General features: G+C 48.0%; 1 protein-coding gene across 4 annotated transcripts; it reads left to right on the top strand.

The window, feature by feature from the left end:
- The first annotated feature begins 13,904 nt into the window (after window positions 1-13,904).
- Window positions 13,905-17,815, top strand: LOC127305445 (uncharacterized). Of its 4 annotated transcripts, XR_007853945.2 has the most exons (7): window positions 13,905-14,406; window positions 14,785-14,852; window positions 14,985-15,718; window positions 16,285-16,406; window positions 16,668-16,769; window positions 16,958-17,006; window positions 17,585-17,815. XR_007853945.2 is itself a non-coding variant. In XM_071821251.1 (6 exons), the coding sequence occupies exons 1-3, from the start codon at window positions 14,118-14,120 to the stop codon at window positions 15,095-15,097; spliced, it is 465 nt and encodes a 154-aa protein (XP_071677352.1). In that variant the 5' UTR covers window positions 13,905-14,117; the 3' UTR covers window positions 15,098-15,718; window positions 16,285-16,406; window positions 16,668-16,769; window positions 17,585-17,815. The 4 variants fall into 4 exon arrangements, 1 of the variants encoding a protein (XP_071677352.1); XR_007853946.2 differs by lacking the exon at window positions 16,958-17,006 and having other exon boundaries at window positions 17,527-17,815; XR_007853943.2 differs by lacking the exon at window positions 16,958-17,006.
- The last annotated feature ends 3,512 nt before the right edge of the window (window positions 17,816-21,327 follow it).

The raw sequence follows: 21,327 nt of genomic DNA on the forward strand, positions 1-21,327 counted from the left end.
ACAATTATCCATGAGATATACATGTTATAAGTTGAAAGCAACCGCTGAAACTTAATCTTCTTTTGTGTTGCTTCAATGCTTTTACTATGAATTATTGCTTTATGAGTTAACTCTTATGCAAGACTTATTGATGCTTGTCTTGAAGTACTATTCATGAAAAGTCTTTGCTTTATGATTCAGTTGTTTACTCATGTCATTACCATTGTTTTGATCGCTGCATTCACTACATATGCTTTACAAATAGTATGATCAAGGTTATGATGGCATGTCACTCCAGAAATTATCTGTGTTATCGTTTTACCTGCTCGGGACGAGCAGAACTAAGCTTGGGGATGCTGATACGTCTCCAACGTATCGATAATTTCTTATGTTCCATGCCACATTATTGATGTTATCTACATGTTTTATGCACACTTTATGTCATATTCGTGCATTTTCTGGAACTAACCTATTAACAAGATGCCGAAAGGCCAGTTGCTGTTTTCTGCTGTTTTTGGTTCCAGAAAGGCTGTTCGGGCAATATTCTCGGAATTGGACGAAATCAACGCCAAACTTCCTATTTTTCCCGGAAGGCTCCAGAACACCGAAGAAGAGTCGGAGAGGGGCCAGGGGGCCACCACACCACATGGCGGCGCGGGCCAGACCCTGGCCGCGCCGACCTAGGGTGTGGCGCCCCCAGGTGCCCCCCTGCGCCGCCTCTTCGCCTATATAAAGCCCCTGGATCGAAAACCCTGATACGATTGGCGAAAACCACAGAAACCTTCCAGAGCCGCCGCCATCGCGACGCCAAGATCTGGGGGACAGGAGTCTCTGTTCCGGCACGCTACCGGAGCGGGGAAGTGCCCCCGGAAGGCTCCTCCATCGACACCACTGCCATCTCCACCGCCATCTTCATCACCGCTGCTGCTCCCATGAGGAGGGAGTAGTTCTCCATCGAGGCTCGGGGCTGTACCGGTAGCTATGTGGTTCATCTCTCTCCCATGTACCTCAATACAATGATCTCATGAGCTGCTTTACATGATTGAGATTCATATGAGTTTGTATCACAATTTATCTATGTGCTACTCTAGCAAAGTTATTAAAGTAGTTCTATTCCTCCTGCACGTGTGTAAAGGTGACAGTGTGTGCACCGTGTTAGTACTTGGTTTATGCTATGATCATGATCTCTTGTAGATTGCGAAGTTAACTATTGCTATGATAATATTGATGTGATCTATTCCTCCTACATATGCATGAAGGTGACAGTGTGCATGCTATGCTAGTACTTGGTTTAGTCTTTTGATCTATCTTACACTAAAGGTTACTAAAATATGAGCATTATTGTGGAGCTTGTTAACTCCGGCATTGAGGGTTCGTGTAATCCTACGCAATGTGTTCATCATCCAACAAAAGTGTAGAGTATGCATTTATCTATTCTGTTATGTGATCAATGTTGAGAGTGTCCACTAGTGAAAGTGTAATCCCTAGGCCTTGTTCCTAAATACTGCTATCGCTGCTTGTTTACTTGTTTTCTTTGCGTTACTACTGCTGCAATACTACCACCATCAACTACACGCCAGCAAGCTATTTTCTGGCACCGTTGCTACTGCTCATACTTATTCATACCACATGTATTTCACTATCTCTTCGCCGAACTAGTGCACCTATTAGGTGTGTTGGGGACACAAGAGACTTCTTGCTTTGTGGTTGCAGGGTTGCATGAGAGGGATATCTTTGACCTCTTCCTCCCTGAGTTCGATAAACCTTGGGTGATCCACTTAAGGGAAAACTTGCTGCTGTTCTACAAACCTCTGCTCTTGGAGGCCCAACACTGTCTACAGGAAAGGAGGGGGAACGTAGACATCAAGCAACATGGAGGATTGAGTTGGGGGTAAGTTGCCATAATTGGATTTCATACGTCCGCAAGAGATGGAGGAGGAATCCGTGAGTGGGGAGCGAAAGGCCTCGGTGAAGGAATGATAAGAACATCACAGTAAATCCAGCAGGAGGATCAGGCCGAGAAATCGCACCTGGAAGGATCACATCTCCCGCATCGGAGGATATCAATCCCAGGCTTCGGGATCTCTTCTCGTCACGCTTGGTGACAGTTGATGCAACCCAGTCTCCAGGTTTGACCATTGAGCTTGGCGGCGCTGGCGGCGCCGGAGCTGGGGGAGGGGCGCCCGGAGCGCTCCCCTTCGGAAGAGAAGAGGAGGACTTGGCGGCGGCGCCTCCGCTGGTGGAGCTAGCGGCGGCGGCAGGATTCTTCTTCTTCACCATCGTGGGATCAGAGGGAGATTGGAAAAGCTGTGGTGGCGGCGCGATAATGGCGAAGGAAGGAAGAAGGGGGAGAATGAGGAGATACTGCGGGAACTGTGGAGAAGATTGGGAATTTTTCGCCCTTTGGAGATTTTGAGGAGAAGTTAAGAGTTAAGTAAGCACGTGGCTCTTGAGGAAGGGGGGGAACTGACGGCCCACTACGCCCACGATTGCGTGAAAACCGAGGAGCCACCTCGATCGTTACGCGTATAGTGGTAAAGCCCTAAAAAAACTGATTGCACAGAGCTAGGGCAAGCCTATCAGGTCAGGACCCGTCAGATCAGCCCGCAGCTGTTACACGTCATCAATGACGTCATAAAAAAAACTAGAGGCACTCGAAGGAAATATGAAAAGTCATCGGATGAAGGACTTGAGTCTACGCACGGATTACAAGCATCCGAACCTAGACTCGGGGGCTACTCCCATCGGGAGCACTGACGTGCACCCGATAAAAAGAAGGCTCGACAGAATAAGCAGTTGAAAAAAAAAGTTTGAGTATGTACCCAGATTCGATAATTACTCCCATCGGGAGGACGTGGTGCACACCCGTTAAAAGTTTTTTACACTCCAGGATCATGCCCGGGGACTTTATTCTGTGTAGGGTAACGTTGTTTTGCCATCGGCAGTTAACCAACAAAAGTTGAGACGGTTACTCATTATCCTTTGCGTAAAGAAAATGTATCGGATGACCTATGAAGACTTGCGAAAAACTCGGCAGAGGAAAGTATTCGAGTAGTACAACTTGAGTCTACGCACGGATTGCAAGCATCCGTACCTAGACTCGGGGGCTATTCCCATCAGGAGCGCTGACGCGCACCTGATAAAAGAAGATGAAGCAGAATCAAGATGAACAAGAACAATGAAGGAGAAGAATGTCAGGAGAAGACATGCATTAGTCTCTACCCGAATTATCTTCGGCTAGACACTCGGGGGCTACTGACGTGGGCATTACCCTTCGGGTAACCAGCATTGCCCTATCCGGTATTGGCTAATTGGAGGCCCATGAAGATACCTGAAGGCGAGATGGGCCACCTAGGTCGGTGCACCAGAAGATTCCTTGACGGTCAAGACAAGGAAGCAAACAAACAAGGAAAGATTGGATCTAAACTACTGTAAATCTAGTCGTATTCGGTTAGACCTCTTGAGACCTGGCCTCCTATATAAAGGCCAGGAGAGGGGTTGCCGAGGGACACAATCAATCTTAGCAATCTTAGCCAGGAAAAGCTCAGAGCTAGGTAACCCTAGCAATAGCAACCTCGACTAGATCTCAGCCGAACTATTCGGCACCCCATTGTAACCCATTATCTTCATAATCAAAGAACAGACAGGCAGGACGTAAGGGTTTTACCTCATCGAGGGCCCCGAACCTGGGTAAATCGCTCTCCCCGCTTGTTTGTGAACCAATGTCTCGTGTCAGCCTACAGGATTCCATCAACCCTAAGCCCCTATCGGAGGGCATTGGCGAGGAGTACCCTCGACACACGGTGCACACACTGTCACCTTTACACACGTGGGACAAGGAGTCTCCGGAGATCACATAAGTAAAATCCACTTGACTAGCATAATGACATCTAAATTACAAGCATCATCATATGAATCTCAATCATGTAAGGCAGCTCATGAGATTATTGTATTGAAGTACATAGGGAGAGAGATTAACCACATAGCTACCAGTACAGCCCCTTAGCCTCGATGGAGAACTACTCCCTCCTCATGGGAGACAGCAGCGGTGATGAAGATGGTGGTGGTGTCGATGGAGGAGCCTTCCGGGGGCACTTCCCCGTCCCGGCGGCGTGCCGGAACAGAGACTCCTGTCCCCCAGATCTTGGCTTCGCGATGGCGGTGGCTCTGGAAGGTTTCTCGTACCGTGGCTTTTCCGTATCGAAGATTTAAGTCAGGGACCTTTAAATAGGCTAAGAGGCGGAGTCGGAGGGGCGACGAGGCGATGACACAATAGGGGGGCGCGGCCCAGGCCCTGGCCGCGCCACCCTGTCATCTGGGGCCCTGTGGCCCCCCTCTGGCGGCTTTCGGGTGTTCTGGAAGCTTCGTGGAATTTTAAGACTCTGGGCGTTGATTTCGTCCGATTCCGAGAATATTTCCTTACTAGGATTTCTGAAACCAAAAACAGCAGAAAACAGGAACTGGCACTTCGGCATCTCGTCAATAGGTTAGTTCCGGAAAACGCATAATAATGACATATAATGTGTATAAAACATGTAGATATCATCAATAATGTGGCATGGAACATAATAAATTATCGATACGTCGGAGACGTATCAGCTACCAAGACTTGTCTCATCTGGTTAGCTGGGATATGCTATGTGTTGTTGCTTGTTTAGGCATATCTATCACTTACTGGGTTTACTGGTTCTTGATTGGCCTCTCTTTTGCCAGCATCACTTGGTCTATATACCAAGTGATGAATAATTCCTTTGGAGCATCTGCTCCATGCATGCTATGTGTGTTTGAGCATCTTGACTTATGTCACCATGGTTGCTGGTTTGTTGGTGTTTTTGTACTTGCCGATGATTAGATGGTTGGTCGATCACTCGTACACTCGGGGGTGGAGCAAGTGAGGCTTGGTGTGATGGCACAAATATCAATATCTTGTGCATCCTACCTGGCCTCACTTACTCCATCCCTGGATGTTAATATTTGTTTCGACCAACAAAGTATGAGGCATTCCATTTAGTTCATACTAGCTACTTCTTAATTGCATTGGCTCTTTCTTCCATTTTAGTGCCGATGATTAGAATGTTTGGTCACCTATAGGCCGCAATATACTTTGTAGACGGGCCCCCCTTTCCCCGGCCGCCGTTCCGTGAACGAGTCCTTGACGAGACAACAACGCTGACCTGCCTCTCCGGTACAGAACCACGCCAGTCCAAGCCTGCGCTGTTGTGTCGTCAAGGACCCGTTCACGGAACGGCGGCCGGGCAAAGGGGGCCCTTCTGCAAAGTATACTGCGGTGTATACTCTGCAACTATGGTTTCTGACCATAGTATTTGTGTTGACCAACAATGTATGAGGCACTTATTCCATTTTGTCATTCCATTTGCTTTGGTATTTTCAAAATGCCGATGATTAAAATGTTTGGTCACCGTACACTTGGGGTGGCATAAGTGAGCCTGGTAAGATAGCACAAATATCAATCTCTTGTGCATCGGACTTGGTCTCACTTACGCTATCCCTGAATGTTAATATTTGTGTTGACCAACAATGTACGAGGCACTTATTCCATTTTGTCATTCCATTTGCTTTGGTATTTTTAAAATGCCGATGATTAAAATGTTTGGTCACCGTACACTTGGGGGTGGCGTAAGTGAGCCTGGTAAGATTGCACAAATATCAATCTCTTGTGTATCGAACTTGGTCTCACTTACGCCATCCCTGAATGTTAATATTTGTATTGACCAACAATGTATGAGGCACTTATTCCATTTTATCATTCCATTTGCTTTGGTATTTTCAAAATGCCGATGATTAAAACGTTCGGTCACCGTACACTTGGGGGTGGTGTAAGTGAGCCTGGTAAGATAGCACAAATATCAATCTCTTGTGCATCGGACTTGGTCTCACTTACACCATTCCTGAATGTTAATATTTGTGTTGACCAACAATGTATGAGGCATTTATTCCATTTCTCTTGTGCATCGAACTTATTGGTCTCACTTTCTTCCATTTTAATCATAGTAGGAACTGTATGAAAACCCCGATGCAAGCGAGCCTGGTGGGTAGAGAGGAGGGAGCAAAGGAGGAACCGGATGAAGACTACTTTGTATCTCGAAATTGTGAAATTTGTATGAATTAAGAGTTATATGCAAAACATTTGACACTTGCCACTATATATGTAACTCGATCGGGCTATAAATACTGTGATGATGATGTATAATGTTGCTATGTTATATGTGTCAATATTATATCTGTCTATCTGTCTATATTATACCTGTATACTGTGTACAAAACCTGTATAAAACCTGTATAATACACCAGGGAGCACAAAATCGAGTATACATGAACATTGTTCTGTGGCGCACCAAAATAGAATTTAGTGGCGCACCTTTTTCTATGGCGCAGCACGTCCATATGCGCCCCAGAACAACTTAATTCTGTGGCGCATGGTCAGGTGCGCCACAGAAACCCTATTTTTGTGGTGAAGTTTCTGTGGCGCACCGCCCGTGCGCCACAGAATAAAAATTTCGTGCGCCACTGATGAGGCTTTTCCTACTAGTGCTGTAGCCTCCAAAAGTTGAATCAACCGACACAATACGGCCTGGCGGCACGATTCTCTTTGTTGCGTTCCAATCGATCAGATCGCCGGAATCCATAACTAGGCGCGGAGACCAAACTGATGCCGTCGTGGTCGCTGGGGAAGCTCCAGCGTCAAGCTTGTACTGCCATCGGGCCGAGCTTCCTGCCGATCTCCTCGTTCGTACCTTCAGCACCATGCAGATCAAGGACCTGTGCTCACCCTGCCTGGTCTACTCCGCGGCCGACCGTGACAATAGCACCGCCACGCTGCACCACCTGTCTACGGACAAGCTCCACCACGTCACCCTCCCGGACCCTGCCTTCCGCTCTCGGTATGTCATGGGGTCCTCCCATGGCTGGCTCATCACCGCCGACGATCGGTCCAATCTCATCCTCATCAACCCTATGACCGGCGATCAGATTGCCATGATAGAATTTGCCCAAGATACAACACATGAACAGAGGGTAGAAGAAACACACACGCTTTGGCACCACGCACCTCTTGTGCCTTTTCTGTATTTCTTCTCATCTAATGAACTTGATTACATGGGATTAAATAGAGCAGCTAACACACCCACTAGCTAGCATGCACACGCACTGGTCAAGCCACTAACGGTTTGACCCACTAATCACTCCACTAACACACGCACACACGTACAGACTTTGAGTCGTTTGCAAGTTTGCAGATCATACTGGATAAGCTCTCACTTGGTGCATGCCGCAACTGCCTGCGCCCACTTCTTGCTCCATCTCTATCTGCTACACAACTCGGCCGCCGAGACTCTCCTCAGTCTGACACATGCAGCTAACTCACACAACACATTTAGCTTTGCATTGTGTACCTGAACGCAACTCTACACGCACACACTGCTGCAGCTTCGACTATATGCATGAACGAGAGTTAAACATGATGAAACTCTAAACTTAGTACTAATAACAAGATTTGTTCTAACATGCCATGCCGCCACCGGAAACGATGCCCAACGTTGAGCTTCTCTATGGCAAAGAAGACGGCATACCGGATGGTTACAACCTTCTGTACGAGGACACGGTGCCGCATAATTTCGACTACGAACCAAAGCCATATGGACTCTCACTGGAACAAGGCCGATTCCCCTTCTACACGAGGGTAGCCATGTCGTGCGATCCGTCCTCCACTGAAAATTGCATCGTGGTACGCGTGCACATGCCGCATCACCTGCTCTCCTATGCCAGGATTGGGGACACCAAGTGGACTTGGGTTGATACAAATGAAGAATGTAAGCGCTACGTTGATGTTTGTTACGATAGCCGTGATGGTTTATTCTATGCTCTGCGAGGTTGCGGTGATGTCCATACCATTGATCTCCATGGACCATCTCCACTGGTGAATATCGTCTACAAACACAGGGGAGATTATACTACTGATAATAAGTATATTGTACGAGCGCCCTGGGGAGATTATTTACAGATATGGAGGTGGGATCGATATCTTCACGATGACGATGAGGATGTTGTGGACGAGGAGGAGGAAGATGAGAAGGAGGAGGATGATGATGATGATAAATATCTTGAGGACGAGGACGAGGACGAGAATGAGGAAGAAGACGACAACAACAACGATTTCGATGAGATAATGGAATGGGTAATGGTGGCGAAGAGATAGAGGCGGAGGAGGACGAGGAGGAAATAGAATCAGTAGCGGAAGTGGTGAACAAGGATTGCGATGTTGCGATAGAAACAAAGGAGGAAGAAGTGTATAATGTAGATGTGCCAGTGGAAGAGAAGTGGGATGAAAAGGGGAGGAAGAGAAGTAGCGTGTGACAGCCAACTTTTGTGTCTACAAAATTGATTTTGTTGAACAGAAACTTGCCAGAGTAAACAACCTCCGAGATCACACGTTGTTTACAGGTTTCAACACTTCATTGTTGCTTCCGGCGAAGGACTTCCCTACCATACGGATGACTTGAATCTTAATACTTTCTCCAAGAGATTTTCAGATCGGCGGGTTTTGAATGATAAGGGCCTTCGGCAAGCTTTTATCTTTAACATGGAAGATAGTAGTTTCACTAATATATTGCCTCCTACTTCATCAAGATTGAATTGGCCCCCACCAGTTTGGATCCAGCCATCACAATCTTGAGTTCAGAGAATAAACTATGAATCTAAGATGTGGGGTTTCATCAATTTGGAATGTTCTAAAGTTAGTCAATCAGACCTTGCTATGCGTATAGTGAAATGAAGATTTCCTATTTCCCTTCTTGCGTGTCTGCTGTTATTTTGCATAGTTAATACGTACTGTATAGTTTGGTTGTAGTTATTTATTTTATCTCTACTTATGAACAAATATTTAGGATGCATAACCTTTGATTAAGTATGTTGAGAATGATCCACAAATGTCTGATATTCTCGTGTTCTTTAGACGGGCGTGCTTCACCAATAAATGTTAGTATATATTTTCTTTGGTGATATTTCATTTACCAGAAAGTATGCAATCTTGACTCATTAACCAATATATATGATTTCGTGTGACACTTCACTATCACCTGTGATCACTAGCTAATAAAGAATGTCGTATAAAAATGAATCAAGAGGGTACAATGTTATAACAAACACAGGTCCTACTCAAACTCACATGATCAAGTGGTCAAATGGTACATAGAAGGAGTTTGATTTGTTAGCCTAAAAAAATAACAGTATATCGAAGAACAATAAAACCTTTTGCTTTAGGCAGCACAAGTTGAGTGGGGTTTGAATCATCCTAATATTATTACTTTTCATGGAAAAAAATTGTTTATGTGTGTTAGAGCATCTCTAACAGAACCTGTAAAAATGTAAACCGAAAAACTCGATTTCAGTCTTCCGAAAACATGTTTATGGGTCGCAAAACGGCTGGCGCAGCAGAGCCGTAAACTAAAACCGAAAAACGGAATATTCGAAAAATCATCATCTTCTTTACCAGAACTGTCCGGCCGCTGCCTAGATCTTCCCGCGCAGGCCGACGGCCGCGCTCCCGGCTACAGTCACGAGCTTGGGATCAGACGAGGACGGTCGCGCACGGCTCGATGAGGCGTAGGTCCAGCCGGCCCGACCAGACGCGGCTAGACACGGCCGTAATTGCTGCTGCCGCTCCGCCTTGCTCCACAGATAAAATTGATGCTAGCTTTGGATTGACTGCTCCTGCTGCTGCTCGCTGCAGTTCTTGGCCGCGCGCGTATGTGCTAGTAGCTCTTGGCCGCGCGCGATGCAGCTAGCTGCTGCTCTTGGCCGTGCGTATGCAGCCACGCTGCGCAGCCTGTCCGCCATCACACCGCGCCATAGCCTGCTGTGTAGGCCCGCCGCACGTCTTGTCTGCAGCCATGAGCTTGGTCGTGGTCGCACAATTTTAGCAAAGCAGCCAGAAATCGGTGGCCGGAGGCGATTGTACGGACGGTAGCGCTGGAGAAGCCCGTTCAGTTTTTGGCCTGCAAACCACCCTTTGGTCTGTATTAGTAGGGGTCGAGTCTAAAAAAAAAAGTTTTTCGGGCCGAACAGCGAGTTAAGTCTCTGTTCTACGCCACTTTCGGCCCGAACCCGTAAATCGGCCGGAAAAATACGGTTCCGGCGTGGTTTACGGGCTCTGTTAGAGATGCTCTTAGAATATTAGTGATATAGATCCATTAGCTAGCACTTTTGAACTTTGGAGATGTGGGAGGGCCGAATGAGCCGAATGAGCCGCGCTGGCGATCCGGGAGATCCTGGCGACCCATCGCCGGCCGCGGCGGCATCGTCTAACCCTAGCGCTGATGGCACAGAATAGGTTCTCCTTGCTGCATGCGATGCCGGAGGTGGACGCTGTGGAGGTGGATGATGTGGAGGCGGCCGGCATGGAGGCTCATGTGGTTGTTCAGGTTGCGGAGGAGGCCATTGTGGATTACCCCTCACGGCCATGCTCGCCGGAGGTGCGGCGTCCCTTTAAATCGGACGAAGAGCTCCTTGCAGAGGGGCGGACGCGGGATTTCCATCTCCGTTTTCGCGCTTCTGCGAACGTTGCTCCACTCCGGGTTCGCTGGCGCCAGGTAAGGCTGCTAATGGTTCAAGTGTATGCAGGTCGCCATCCTCATTTTCTCCGGCCATGGCGCGGAGAGCGGCTCGAGGTGGAGGGAGCTCGGCGTCGGCCTCTCCGATAGGGCTTTGCATGTCTCGCCCTCCTCGGGTCGGTAGCTGGCGAGGGCCTCTTCCACACAGCCGTGTGAGACGCCTCTGTTGGTTCTAGGGTTCTTCCTCGATGAAGCAGGCGCCACGCATTCTCCGTCATCTTCCACCGCGGCGTCCTCTCCGCTGAGCCCCGCCGCGGCTGCCTTTTCAAGTTCGCCTACAGTTACGTGGCTTGGGAGACGAGCGCCAATCCGCTCGCGGATTCTGCCGCGCTTGCGGGATTGCATGCACGCGTTGAGCCCATCAGGGAGGACGTGGACCTGGCTGTGCCGGTTGGGGTGGGCCCACTTGAGGCAGAAGCAACGTAGGTTGCCTCGTTTCCTTCGCGTCCAGCCTCCACCCCGTACCCAGCCTCCTCTCTCGCTGCCACCGAGTCCATCGTCGTAGCGATCTTCTCCGTCTTCGTCCAAGGTCTCCACTGCACCGAATTCTTCATCAAGTGTTCGTCTGCCGTCGCCGCAGCCCATACATCCTCCGCCTTGGTCCCCGGATCGCCCCTCCTACCTGTCTGTGGATGTGCCGACGGGAGGTATGATAGACCCTCGGCATAGTCATTTCATGTGACGTCATCTGGCAGGAGAAGGAAGAAAAAAATGGGCGTGCGCTACGCCGACGGTGCCCCTCGGTGTAGACATGACGCCGTTACAGGGCAGGTAGGGCACGGAAGAGCTGGGCTGTCTACTCGTGTATACTCCGAGGGTCACTGTCGGCGTAGCCAGTCATACGCCGAGGGGCTAACTGAGGCTAGGAATTCTGTGTATCCAGAGATTCTCCATCTTGGCGGAGTAGTTGCGTTGCTTCCGCAAAGATTGATGTTGGGGCGGCGCCATGCCCCTCAGGTTCCCATGTCGACGTGGCTCTTTTGCACTCGCACCAAGGAAAGCGCATTTTGCACTCGGTGATTACGATATATACCTCTTCCTCCGGGATCTCACACGATTCTTGGCATGGTGCACCGATCTTACTAGTGGAGCATTCACGCATAGCGAAAGGCTGGAGGCCATGTGTGGCATGGCGATGTGAACGCTCGCCCACCCGAGCGCACCTTGTCGTGGGTACGTGCCCGGGAGTGTAGCTGTGTCCGTATGTACAACAATGCATGGTTGCTTTGCATATAAGAAGAGCACACGCATGCAAATTGAGCGCCAACACAATCAAAACTTGAAGGGAGTTGAGAGTGTTCATCATGCCCTGGTTACTTGTACGCTTGCTCGTGCGCTGAGAGAGGGCATGAGGGCACATTGGGACTTGCCGTCGGAAGAAGAGTTTAGCTTATCTGGTAAAGAATGGATTCTGAACCTCCTCCTTCACGCCCGGGCGAGGCGACACAGAGGGATCAAGTCATTTTCCTTCTTTGGCGTGTTTGGCATTATTGGAATAATGTGATACATGGTGACGGGAAGGCATCTATTGCAGCATCGATCTCATACCTTCGTAAATATCTTGAGTCCTTCAGAGATTCCACCGGTCCAGCCCCGGATCCAAAGGGTAAAACCCCTCTGCCTATATCGCATGTGGTTTCACATGTACCGAAAACCACTGCCCTCTCCCGGTGGTCAGCACCGCTGATGGGAGAGCTCAAGGTGAACATCGATGCAGGCTGGGATGAAGGGGCAAAATCAGCTGGTTTGGGAGTGGTAATCCGAGACAGTCACGGCCAGGTAATGCAATCATCCTGGTACCATGTTCCAAGATGCTCCAATCCTGAAGAGGCGGAAGCCCTGGCATGCCTGGAGGGTCTAAAAGCCATTCAGCTACATTAATGTGAAAGGGCAGTGCTGGAGAGTGATTGTCTGCGTGTGGTGCAAGCGCTGACAGGTGACGACTGACGAGCGAAACACATCACGTTTCTGGAGTATCATCCTGGATGCTAAAGGGCTGCTGCGGGCTTTTGATCATATTTCAGTTAGAAAGGTAGCTCGAGAGAGTAATGGTGTCTCTCATAGCTTAGCGCAGTTAGGAAGAGGTGGTTCTAGAGGTTCGCTTAATGGATCTGTCCCAATGGTTATGTTGGGGGCTCTCCAAAACGATTGTAAGAACACTTTGTAATGTCGCCGCAGCAGGTTTTTTACGCACTCTTTTCCTTACCAGGATACCTAAGGGGACTGGAAGATTTTTAATGAGACGGCCTGTTTGCTAATATACGTGATTCTTACTTCAAAAGAAAAAAAAAACTTGAAGGAAAAAAAGAGGCGGGAAGAGCTAAAGTAGACGGAAGAAAAGAAAAGGAAAACCCCAGAAAGGACCTACCGTGGGCCGTAGCCCACATGCCTGGAAGTTGGAAACCAGACGCGATCTCCTCCTCTCGCCGGCGTCGGCGCCGGGAGCTCCTATACGCCGAGCTGGTCGGTGCGGGGGAACGCACCGCACACCCCCGACGTGGCTTACTGGGCCCGGCCCAACAGAAACAGGTAGGCTTTTCTTTTTTCGTTTCTTTTCTGTTTGTTAAATTTTTACTATTTGAATATTTTTGGAAAATAAAAAATTATCAAAATCTAAATACTTTAAAAATTAAAATTGAGCATCTATGCTTTGAACAATTTTAAAAGATTTTCGCTTCTTAAAAAAAAAACTTTTGAATAATTTTCAAATTGGAACAAATTTTAAATTTGAATAATTTTAAGTTTCAACAATTTTCTAATCTGAACAATTTTAAGTTTAAACTATTTTCTAATTTAAACATTTTTTAATTTGAATAATTTCCTACTTTGAACAATTTTCGATGTGAACAAATTTTAAATTTGAACAAATTTTACATTTGAACATTTTAAAATTTGAACAAATTTTAAATTTGAACATTTTAAAATTTTAATCAATTTTTGAATTTGAACAAATTTCATATTTGAACGTTTCTAAATTTGAACGGTTTTTAGATTTGAACGGTTTTCAAATTTAAACATTTTTTAATTTAATTTTTTTTCAATTTGAATAACTTTTTAAAATAAAATTTTCGAATCTAAAAAAATATAAACAAAACCGAAAACAGAAAAAAAAGAAAAGAAGACAGAAAACAGAAAAAAAAAACCAGAAAAGAAAAAAAGAAAAAGCAAAAACAAACTGCACAGGCTAAACAGACCCAAATGGGCCTGGCCCATACCCGACCAGGGGTGTGCGGTGGCCGGTAGCCACCGATCTGGTGGGTGTATAGGTTTTGCCGTCGGCGCCGCCCCGTCTCCCCCCTGCTCCTCCGCCGTTCCCTCCTCCTTCCACCCCCAGTTCCACCTGCTTCCGAGCCAGAGCAAAGACTCGACGACGCGGAGCAAAGACTCCCAGACCCAACGCACCCAACGCGATCCCCTTCTCTCGCCGGCGCCGCCCCGTATCCACCCTGCTCCGGCCCGCATCTCCTCCGGCGACGCGGCCGGCTGGCTTGCCGACGCCCGCGTGCATCAATGCGCGCGGCGTCGTCGAGCTGGCCGGACCGGCTCGCACATCTCGGCCGTGGGCATTCGGAGGAGCTCCACGCGCTGCGGCGGCGTCGCGGAGCACGGAGAGACGTCGTCCACGACGCGCTCCGAGGAACCAGTGGAGGAGGTGGCGCCCGCCGATTCCGCCGCCGCTCCTCACCAGAATCCTCCGCTGCTCAAGTGCCCGGCGGCCGGCGTCTTTGCAAGAGGCCGTGGTCGCGCAGGATCTGCAGAGGACGTATGCAGGAGGCGTCCCCCGAGCTACCGTCCAAAGGTCGTTCTTTATCTGTTCGTCCGCACTAGACCTCCATTAGCCCTGTTTAGCACTAGGCTTAATTAGAGTTCTTTTAGCATTAAGAGTCCTATTAGCGTTACGGTTAATTAGCTTAATAATCATCATTAGGCTTCCATTAGAGTCGTGTTTAGCAGCACTAGGCCTCCATTAGGCCTCACTAGCTTATCTGTGCAATTAGCAAGCATGGTTTGATTTGCTACATAAAATTGCCTTTCATTTTCAGTAGCATATTCAAAATGTATTGGAACATTTCAAACATATGTCTGGGCTTAAACAGATCAACAAGAAAAATTCTTAATACCTCGCCAGACAGATCAACAATAATGGAGTCTTATTGCTTGCACTTCTTGTTCGCAGGACGTTGCCCCGAAGCCCCACCACTGCTACCTCGCTGCCGCTGGTCAGGACCTTGTCAACACCTAAAGGTCGTTCTTTTTTGTTGCTTTGTTTGTCAGCATAGGGCCTCCATTTGCAGTACTCTCTTGATTTTGATTCACTGTCAATTTTATTATGTTGCAATGTTCACTTATAATGTTTGCTATTGATTCTTTCTTCAGCACAGGGAGGACTGGATGTGTTGCACAAGTTCCTGGAGCATTACGTCCGCCGGTCCAGCGTCTTCTTGTACTCTGTCACCGCCGTCGTCTTCAAGGTCCTGCTCTTGTTCTGATTCCTCTTGCGTGGCTTTTGAACTCATGTTCGTCTTCTCTGCAGATTTTGTTTCAGGAATAAATAGCTCCCTGTTCTTGCTTATGTGTAAATCTAATGCTGGGTGAGAAACAAACAGAATATAGTTGTGTTTTGTCTACCATGTGTAAATTTAATGCGACAAACTGCAATAATGATTTCTAGAACTTGTTATCTGTTTGCTAGTTATTGTGTGTAGCGTGAGTTTTTTTCGAAACATTGGTAGCACATGTTGACATGTTGTGGATAGTCAGTCGATGAGAGCATTTGTTAGCAGATCCTTCTATATTTAGTGTCCATGTGTATTATTGGTTAATTGATTAAACTACTAGTGTCCAGCCTCTATAAGTAAATCTGTTGCTCCTTTTTTTTAATCAGTTCGGATTATCATACATATGAATGTAATGTTCTTGTTAAAAATCCTCTACTGCAGATTTCTAATATTTTTTGTACTTCACTTTTTATGTCACCCTATCGCCATGAATATGTATTGATTTATGCTTCTGTGCATATTTGTATGTATGCGGCCCTGGAAGTGGCCACAACTTGCTGGAGATGTAGCTGCTCGCCCACATGGCAAACCGTAGCGACCTTGTGATCAAAGGTTGATTTTTTCCCTTGGTCCAGCATGAATCTGGATTATCATTTTTGTAAGCCTGTTGCCAACTTCAAATGTGTGCCATGTTCACTGGATGCTCAAGTTTTAATGGTACCAGGGCCATTTTTCTTTTGCCAACTTGAATGTTCAGTATTGTTCACCTATGCTTATTACTGGGTAGTGTTTGCTGTGTGCATCGAGTAACAATGCACCAAACAGTAGGGTTGTAGCATGTAAAGTCTCTTTCCATTTATTTGCGCACTATCATTTTACCCAAAACTGTTTATTTGTTTTGCTGTGCAATGCTTGCTTACTGTTTTCCATGAACTTGTACTTAATGGCATGAGCTCGACTATCTCTGCACCCTTTATGTCTTACACAGGGTACATGTCTAGCTAATCTTTAATTTTGAAGAATACATATCCTTTTTTCCTTTTTGAATAAGTTGATCCCAGTACATTTATCTATGCCAGCATTGGTTATTCCTTATTACGCTGTTACAGTTTAACTTCTGGCTCCCCATTAAGAGCAACTTTATTGATGAATTTTGTCGTTTTCTTAAATCTGTGAAGGTTCAGATTGATGGTGAACAGAGTGGTTAAATGACTGAATGCTCAAACGTTTGTTGAGGCTTGAAAGCTTTTATTCTAGATTAGATATTGAGGTCCTTGATCAACTTGGGAGCTATCATTTGGTATGTACGAAGCTTTACTTCATCTTATTCTTCTTCCTGTGGTACCTCCCTAGCTAGCTGTCTATCCACACATCACAAACTTGCTACCTTGACTCATGGTCTCCTGCTGCACTACATTTGCACTCTTTGAGAATATTTGCCCATCTCATCTCTCATTTGCATTTGAATGTGTCGAGAATTTCTTGTGACATACGGTCTGTTTCAAGTTGCGTGGCTTGTATTTTCGTTTTGATTCATTTGCTTTTGTTTTTGTTGATGCAGACGCAATCATGCGCAGACGCAGATGATTACATGTCCAGGAGCTTAACTCCGTGGCTACCTCGCCGCCACCGTCCAGTAGTTCATCAATATTAGCACCAAAAGGTTGGATTTCTTTCTTTGGTCGAGCTGGAATACATTGCTGCCATGTTATCCAAGAGTGTTTGTGTGGTAGGATCTGCCCTGGTTTTATCGCCGATGACCCCCATATTGGTCTGTGGTGGCTGTTTAGTTGGTAGGTTTTAACTTACTAAGATGTTGATCTATGGTCATGTGCATCTTTGGATACACAGGTTGCTGGGGTCAATTCCATTATGTAAAACAAGAAAACTATGTTGCCAAGTATGTTTTATTCTCATATGAAAAGATGTATAAATGTGTCAGCATCATTTCCTCTAGATTGCCATTATTTGTAATTTAGTCAAATATGTTGTCCCAGGCTTGTAGTATGAAGAATTTGCCCTCCAGATTGTTATATACTGCTATTTTAGTTTAAGCAGACTGAATGTTTTACTGGAGAATCATCGAGTTCTTACTCTGAGGGTCCCAGTAGTAGTTTTTTGATTGTTGTTTTTTTATTTTAAGTATCTCAAGTATAGTTATTAAATTGGAATAACCTTGTTTAGTATTTGTGACTTGTTTGTTTAGTTATGGAAGGTGTGGATGATCTTCTCAACACTAAAAATATTAGCGACGTGCATTTGATTTTGAAATCTGGTTAGTTGGGTCATTTTCGGTCAGTTTGATTGGTAGATCAATAAAGTTTTTCGTAATTCAGGCTTTGTGTCTTGGTTGAAATATTTCACTTTTATTATTATGTATATAATGCATAGAGAAACTTGATATTGTTGTCTCTTTTAAGACATGTAGGTACTACTGAAACTTACCCCTTGTAGCAGTAATAACATGGTAGATTACAGGGAGCTCGTGAAACCTGGCTTCCGAGTTATCGCCAGGAGCAAGGAGATGGTGCCATTGAGTGTGTGTATGGTCCCCAGCTGATGAGGAATTTGTGATGCTGCAATATTTTGCTTTGTAATCTTGTGATGGAGCTGATTTGTGTATTTTGCTGATCTAAGGATCGATGCGTTTGTGGTATTCATTATTATTACTCACTTTGTCTGTAAAAGCATGTCTTGACTTTGTCTAAATTTGGATGTATGTAACGTAGACACAAAATAGATAGCGTTTAGATACGTCCAAAGTTGGACAAATCTGGGGCATCCTTTTATGGATGTATATGGAGGGAAATAGTATTTGGTTTTTGATGTGCAAGTAGAGAAAATACAGCGAGGGGCATGCCAGAAGTTCGAAATGATAAATGAACGTTTCCTTGGTATTTTACGCGAGTAAGTGGCATTTTTTTGGGACGAAAAGAAAGAGAGAGAAGTTGATGGATTACGTGTTTGTTGTTTTCCTTTTTTGAACGGGCCGGTGATGCGGAGGTAGGAGCAAGAGGTAGTGTTTTTTGTTCCGAGTTAGCGCGCGCGGGTCAGCATTTAGCAATTTGTGCCAGAAGAGCCAAGGTGTCCGCGTTGATCGAGGAGCGAAAAGAAAAAGAGAGAGAAAAGACGGCCGAAACCGATCGTGGCCGCCTGTTCGCGGAGGCCATGGATCGATGGCGAGAGATTGCTGCTACGGGAAAGCGAACGGGATGCGCGCGGACCGTGATCGGAAATGCGTTTGGGGTCTGTTCCAGTGGGGCGACACAAAGTGACTGGACCGTTTGCGGAGACGTAAATCTGGCCCAAATATGCGCCTCAGATGCGTCTCTGCGGACGTCCGGAAACGTCCGCTCGCGTCTGGTGGATGTTTGGGCGGGCCCGCCTGGCAGCGACCCTGCGTCGATGCGTCTTCTCAAACGCGGCAGCCGATCGCAGTCAGAGCCGCTTCGGCGCTCTGCGCCACGTTAATGGCGACGATGCCTCGGCTGCCGAGCGGCCGCCCACCTCCGCCAACCACGTTAATGGCGACGCCACGCGTCCCGCGGCCACCGCATGCCGCCGGCCTATATAAAGGGCCCGCACGTTCTTCTTCCTCATCCACTCCTCCAAAGAAACCCTAGCCGCCACAAAGCTCGAGCGTAGCGCCGCCTAGGTGTTCCTGCGATGCAGCCAAGCCCGCGAGGAAGTCCATGGCCGGTCCTGGTGGCCGGCGAGGCGGTCGAGGCCGCGGCCCTGGGCGCCCCCGTGGCTGGGGCAGGGGCCGCCGTGGTGGAGCAGCTACAGCCCCACGCTCGCCGTCGCCTGCGCCCTCCTCGTCCTCACAGGAGGAGCGCGCCGAGTTCCTCCTCCGCATCGACGACGACCCACTCGCCATCAAGCGGCTACCGGACAAGTTCGCCGAGTTCGTCGACGGCGTCGAGCCGGCGCACTTGCAGCTACGGGAGGCCAGCTGCAACTTCTGCCGCTGGACCGTGGAGGTCCTGTTCGACGGGAAGGGCAAGATGTAACTGCACACGGGGTGGGATAAGTTCGCCCGTGACCTCGACCTCGAGCCCGGCTGCCAGCTCACCTTCCTCTACGAGGGGGACGACGAGATGATCGTCAAGGTGTTCGACGACATAGCCTGCCGCAGGCACTACCACGCCGACGACTCCGGCTCCGACACCGATAGTTAGAACGTTGAGTGTTCTTTCTTTGCAGCGAATCTGGCTACGGGCCAGACGAAACCAGTAGTCGAGGTTTCTGGATGTTCGCTTCATCGGTAGAACCAACAAGGGCACCATCTCCTCCCGCTGGATATTCCAGTTTGGGTGACTGGGTGCCCTTGAATGTTCTTTCTTGGCAGCGAACATACGGAAGTCAACACAACTGGCTTCTTTTTAAAAAAAATTATATTTGTGTCAATCATGGTTCAAACTATGTGTTAGTTTGTGTAAACCATGTTCCAAACTATGTGTTAGTTTGTGTAAAATCATGTTTCAAAATTTTATATTTGAAACTATGTTTAAATGGAGAAGAGGGAAAAAGGGAAAAAAAAATGCGTCGCCCCGCTGGAGCAGACCCCAGACGCAAACGGACGCGCGGACAAAAACGGTCATTTTTGCGTCCCAGCGCGACGCAAACGGACGCTCGCGGACATTAAAATGCGTCGCGCCGCTGGAGATGCCCTCACACGCGCGCTCATCATTGCCGCCGCGCCTCATGACAAGACATCTCCGCGTAGCTTTTCCTCATGCTGCCACCGTCGGCTGGACAGGCTTCGTCCTTCGTACCCCTAAATCCTCAAATCTGTAAAAATAACCGCTCTTTTTACAGTTTTCGGCGAGGAAAAAGCGTTGACTAGAACCCCTAAACCCCTAAATCTAAAAAAAATTAGAGGTCCAACCTCTACTCCCCATTCCAACCTGTAGAAGTGAGAGTTGGGGAGGCCAAACTGCCCCAACCCGCACTCCTCTTCCAACTCGCGCGGGACGGATTTTTCACCGGTCCAACCTCCCGCGTCCGCGCCACCGCCCGCCGCCCGCTGCCATTCCGGCCGCCCCCCCGCCTCCCCTCGACGCGCGCCGGCCGCCGCGAGCTCCCCGCCCGCGGATCTGCGCCTCCCCGCCGCCCGCCGCCTCGCGTCATCCCCGCCGCCCGCGGATCCGCGCCCGCCTCCCCGTGGCCCAAGCCGCCGTGCCCGCCTACCCGCCGCGGCCGCCCCGAGCCCGCCCTGCCGCCCCGAACCCGCCCGGTATGCCCCTTGTTGTTTATTTTTTGCTATTTTTTTCCTTTTAGCTTCATTGTTGGAAACTCATATATTAGTTTTTGTTGTATTATGTATATGGACACCGATGATACGGCGTCGTTGTCCGATGATTCCGGTTGGTCATTGATACGTCCAAAACGTATCTACTTTCCCGAACACTTTTGCTATCGTTTTGCGTCTAATTTGTGTATTTTGGATACAACTAACACGGACTAACGCTGTTTTCAGCAGAATTGCTCTGGTGTCTCGTTTTTGTGCAGAAATTCAACTTTCAGGAAACCGGAAATTGTGTCGAAGGGCCTATTTTTCCAGAAGAATCACAGAGCCAGAAGGGCAGACCTGGGGGAGGCCCAGGCCCCCCCCAGACAACAGGCCGTCGCGGCCTGGAGGGGGGGGCGCGCCGCCCTAGCGTGTGACCCCCTCGGCCAGCCTCTGACGCCCCCCTCTGGACTACTTAAGGGTTTCGACCTAAAAACGCGAGACGGGAAGTCGAAGTCGCCAGAAACCATCCAGTACGCCGCCACCGTCGCGAAACTCCGTCTCGGGACCAGAAACTCCGTTCTAGCACTCCGCCGGGACGGGGAATTGGAGGAGATCATCATCATCACCACCGACGCCTCTCCATCGACCAGCAATGTTTCCCCCATCCATGTGTGAGTAATTCCCCCGCTGTAGGCTGAAGGGGATGGTAGGGATTGGATGAGATTGGTCATGTAATAGCATAAGATTGTTAGGGTATAGTGCCTAGTGTCCGTAATTGGTACTTTGATGATATTGTTGCAACTTGTTATGCTTAATGCTTGTCACTAGGGCCCTAGTGCCATGATCTCAGATCTGAACATGTTATTGTTTCATGATGATATGCATTGTTTTATGATCTTACCTGCAAGTTGTATACACATGTCGCTGTCCGGAACCCGAGGCCCCAAAGTGACAGAAATTGGGACAACCGGAGGGGAAGACAGTGATG

The sequence above is a fragment of the Lolium perenne genome, chromosome 6 (assembly GCF_019359855.2).
Source record: "Lolium perenne isolate Kyuss_39 chromosome 6, Kyuss_2.0, whole genome shotgun sequence".
Taxonomy (NCBI): Eukaryota; Viridiplantae; Streptophyta; class Magnoliopsida; order Poales; family Poaceae; genus Lolium; species Lolium perenne.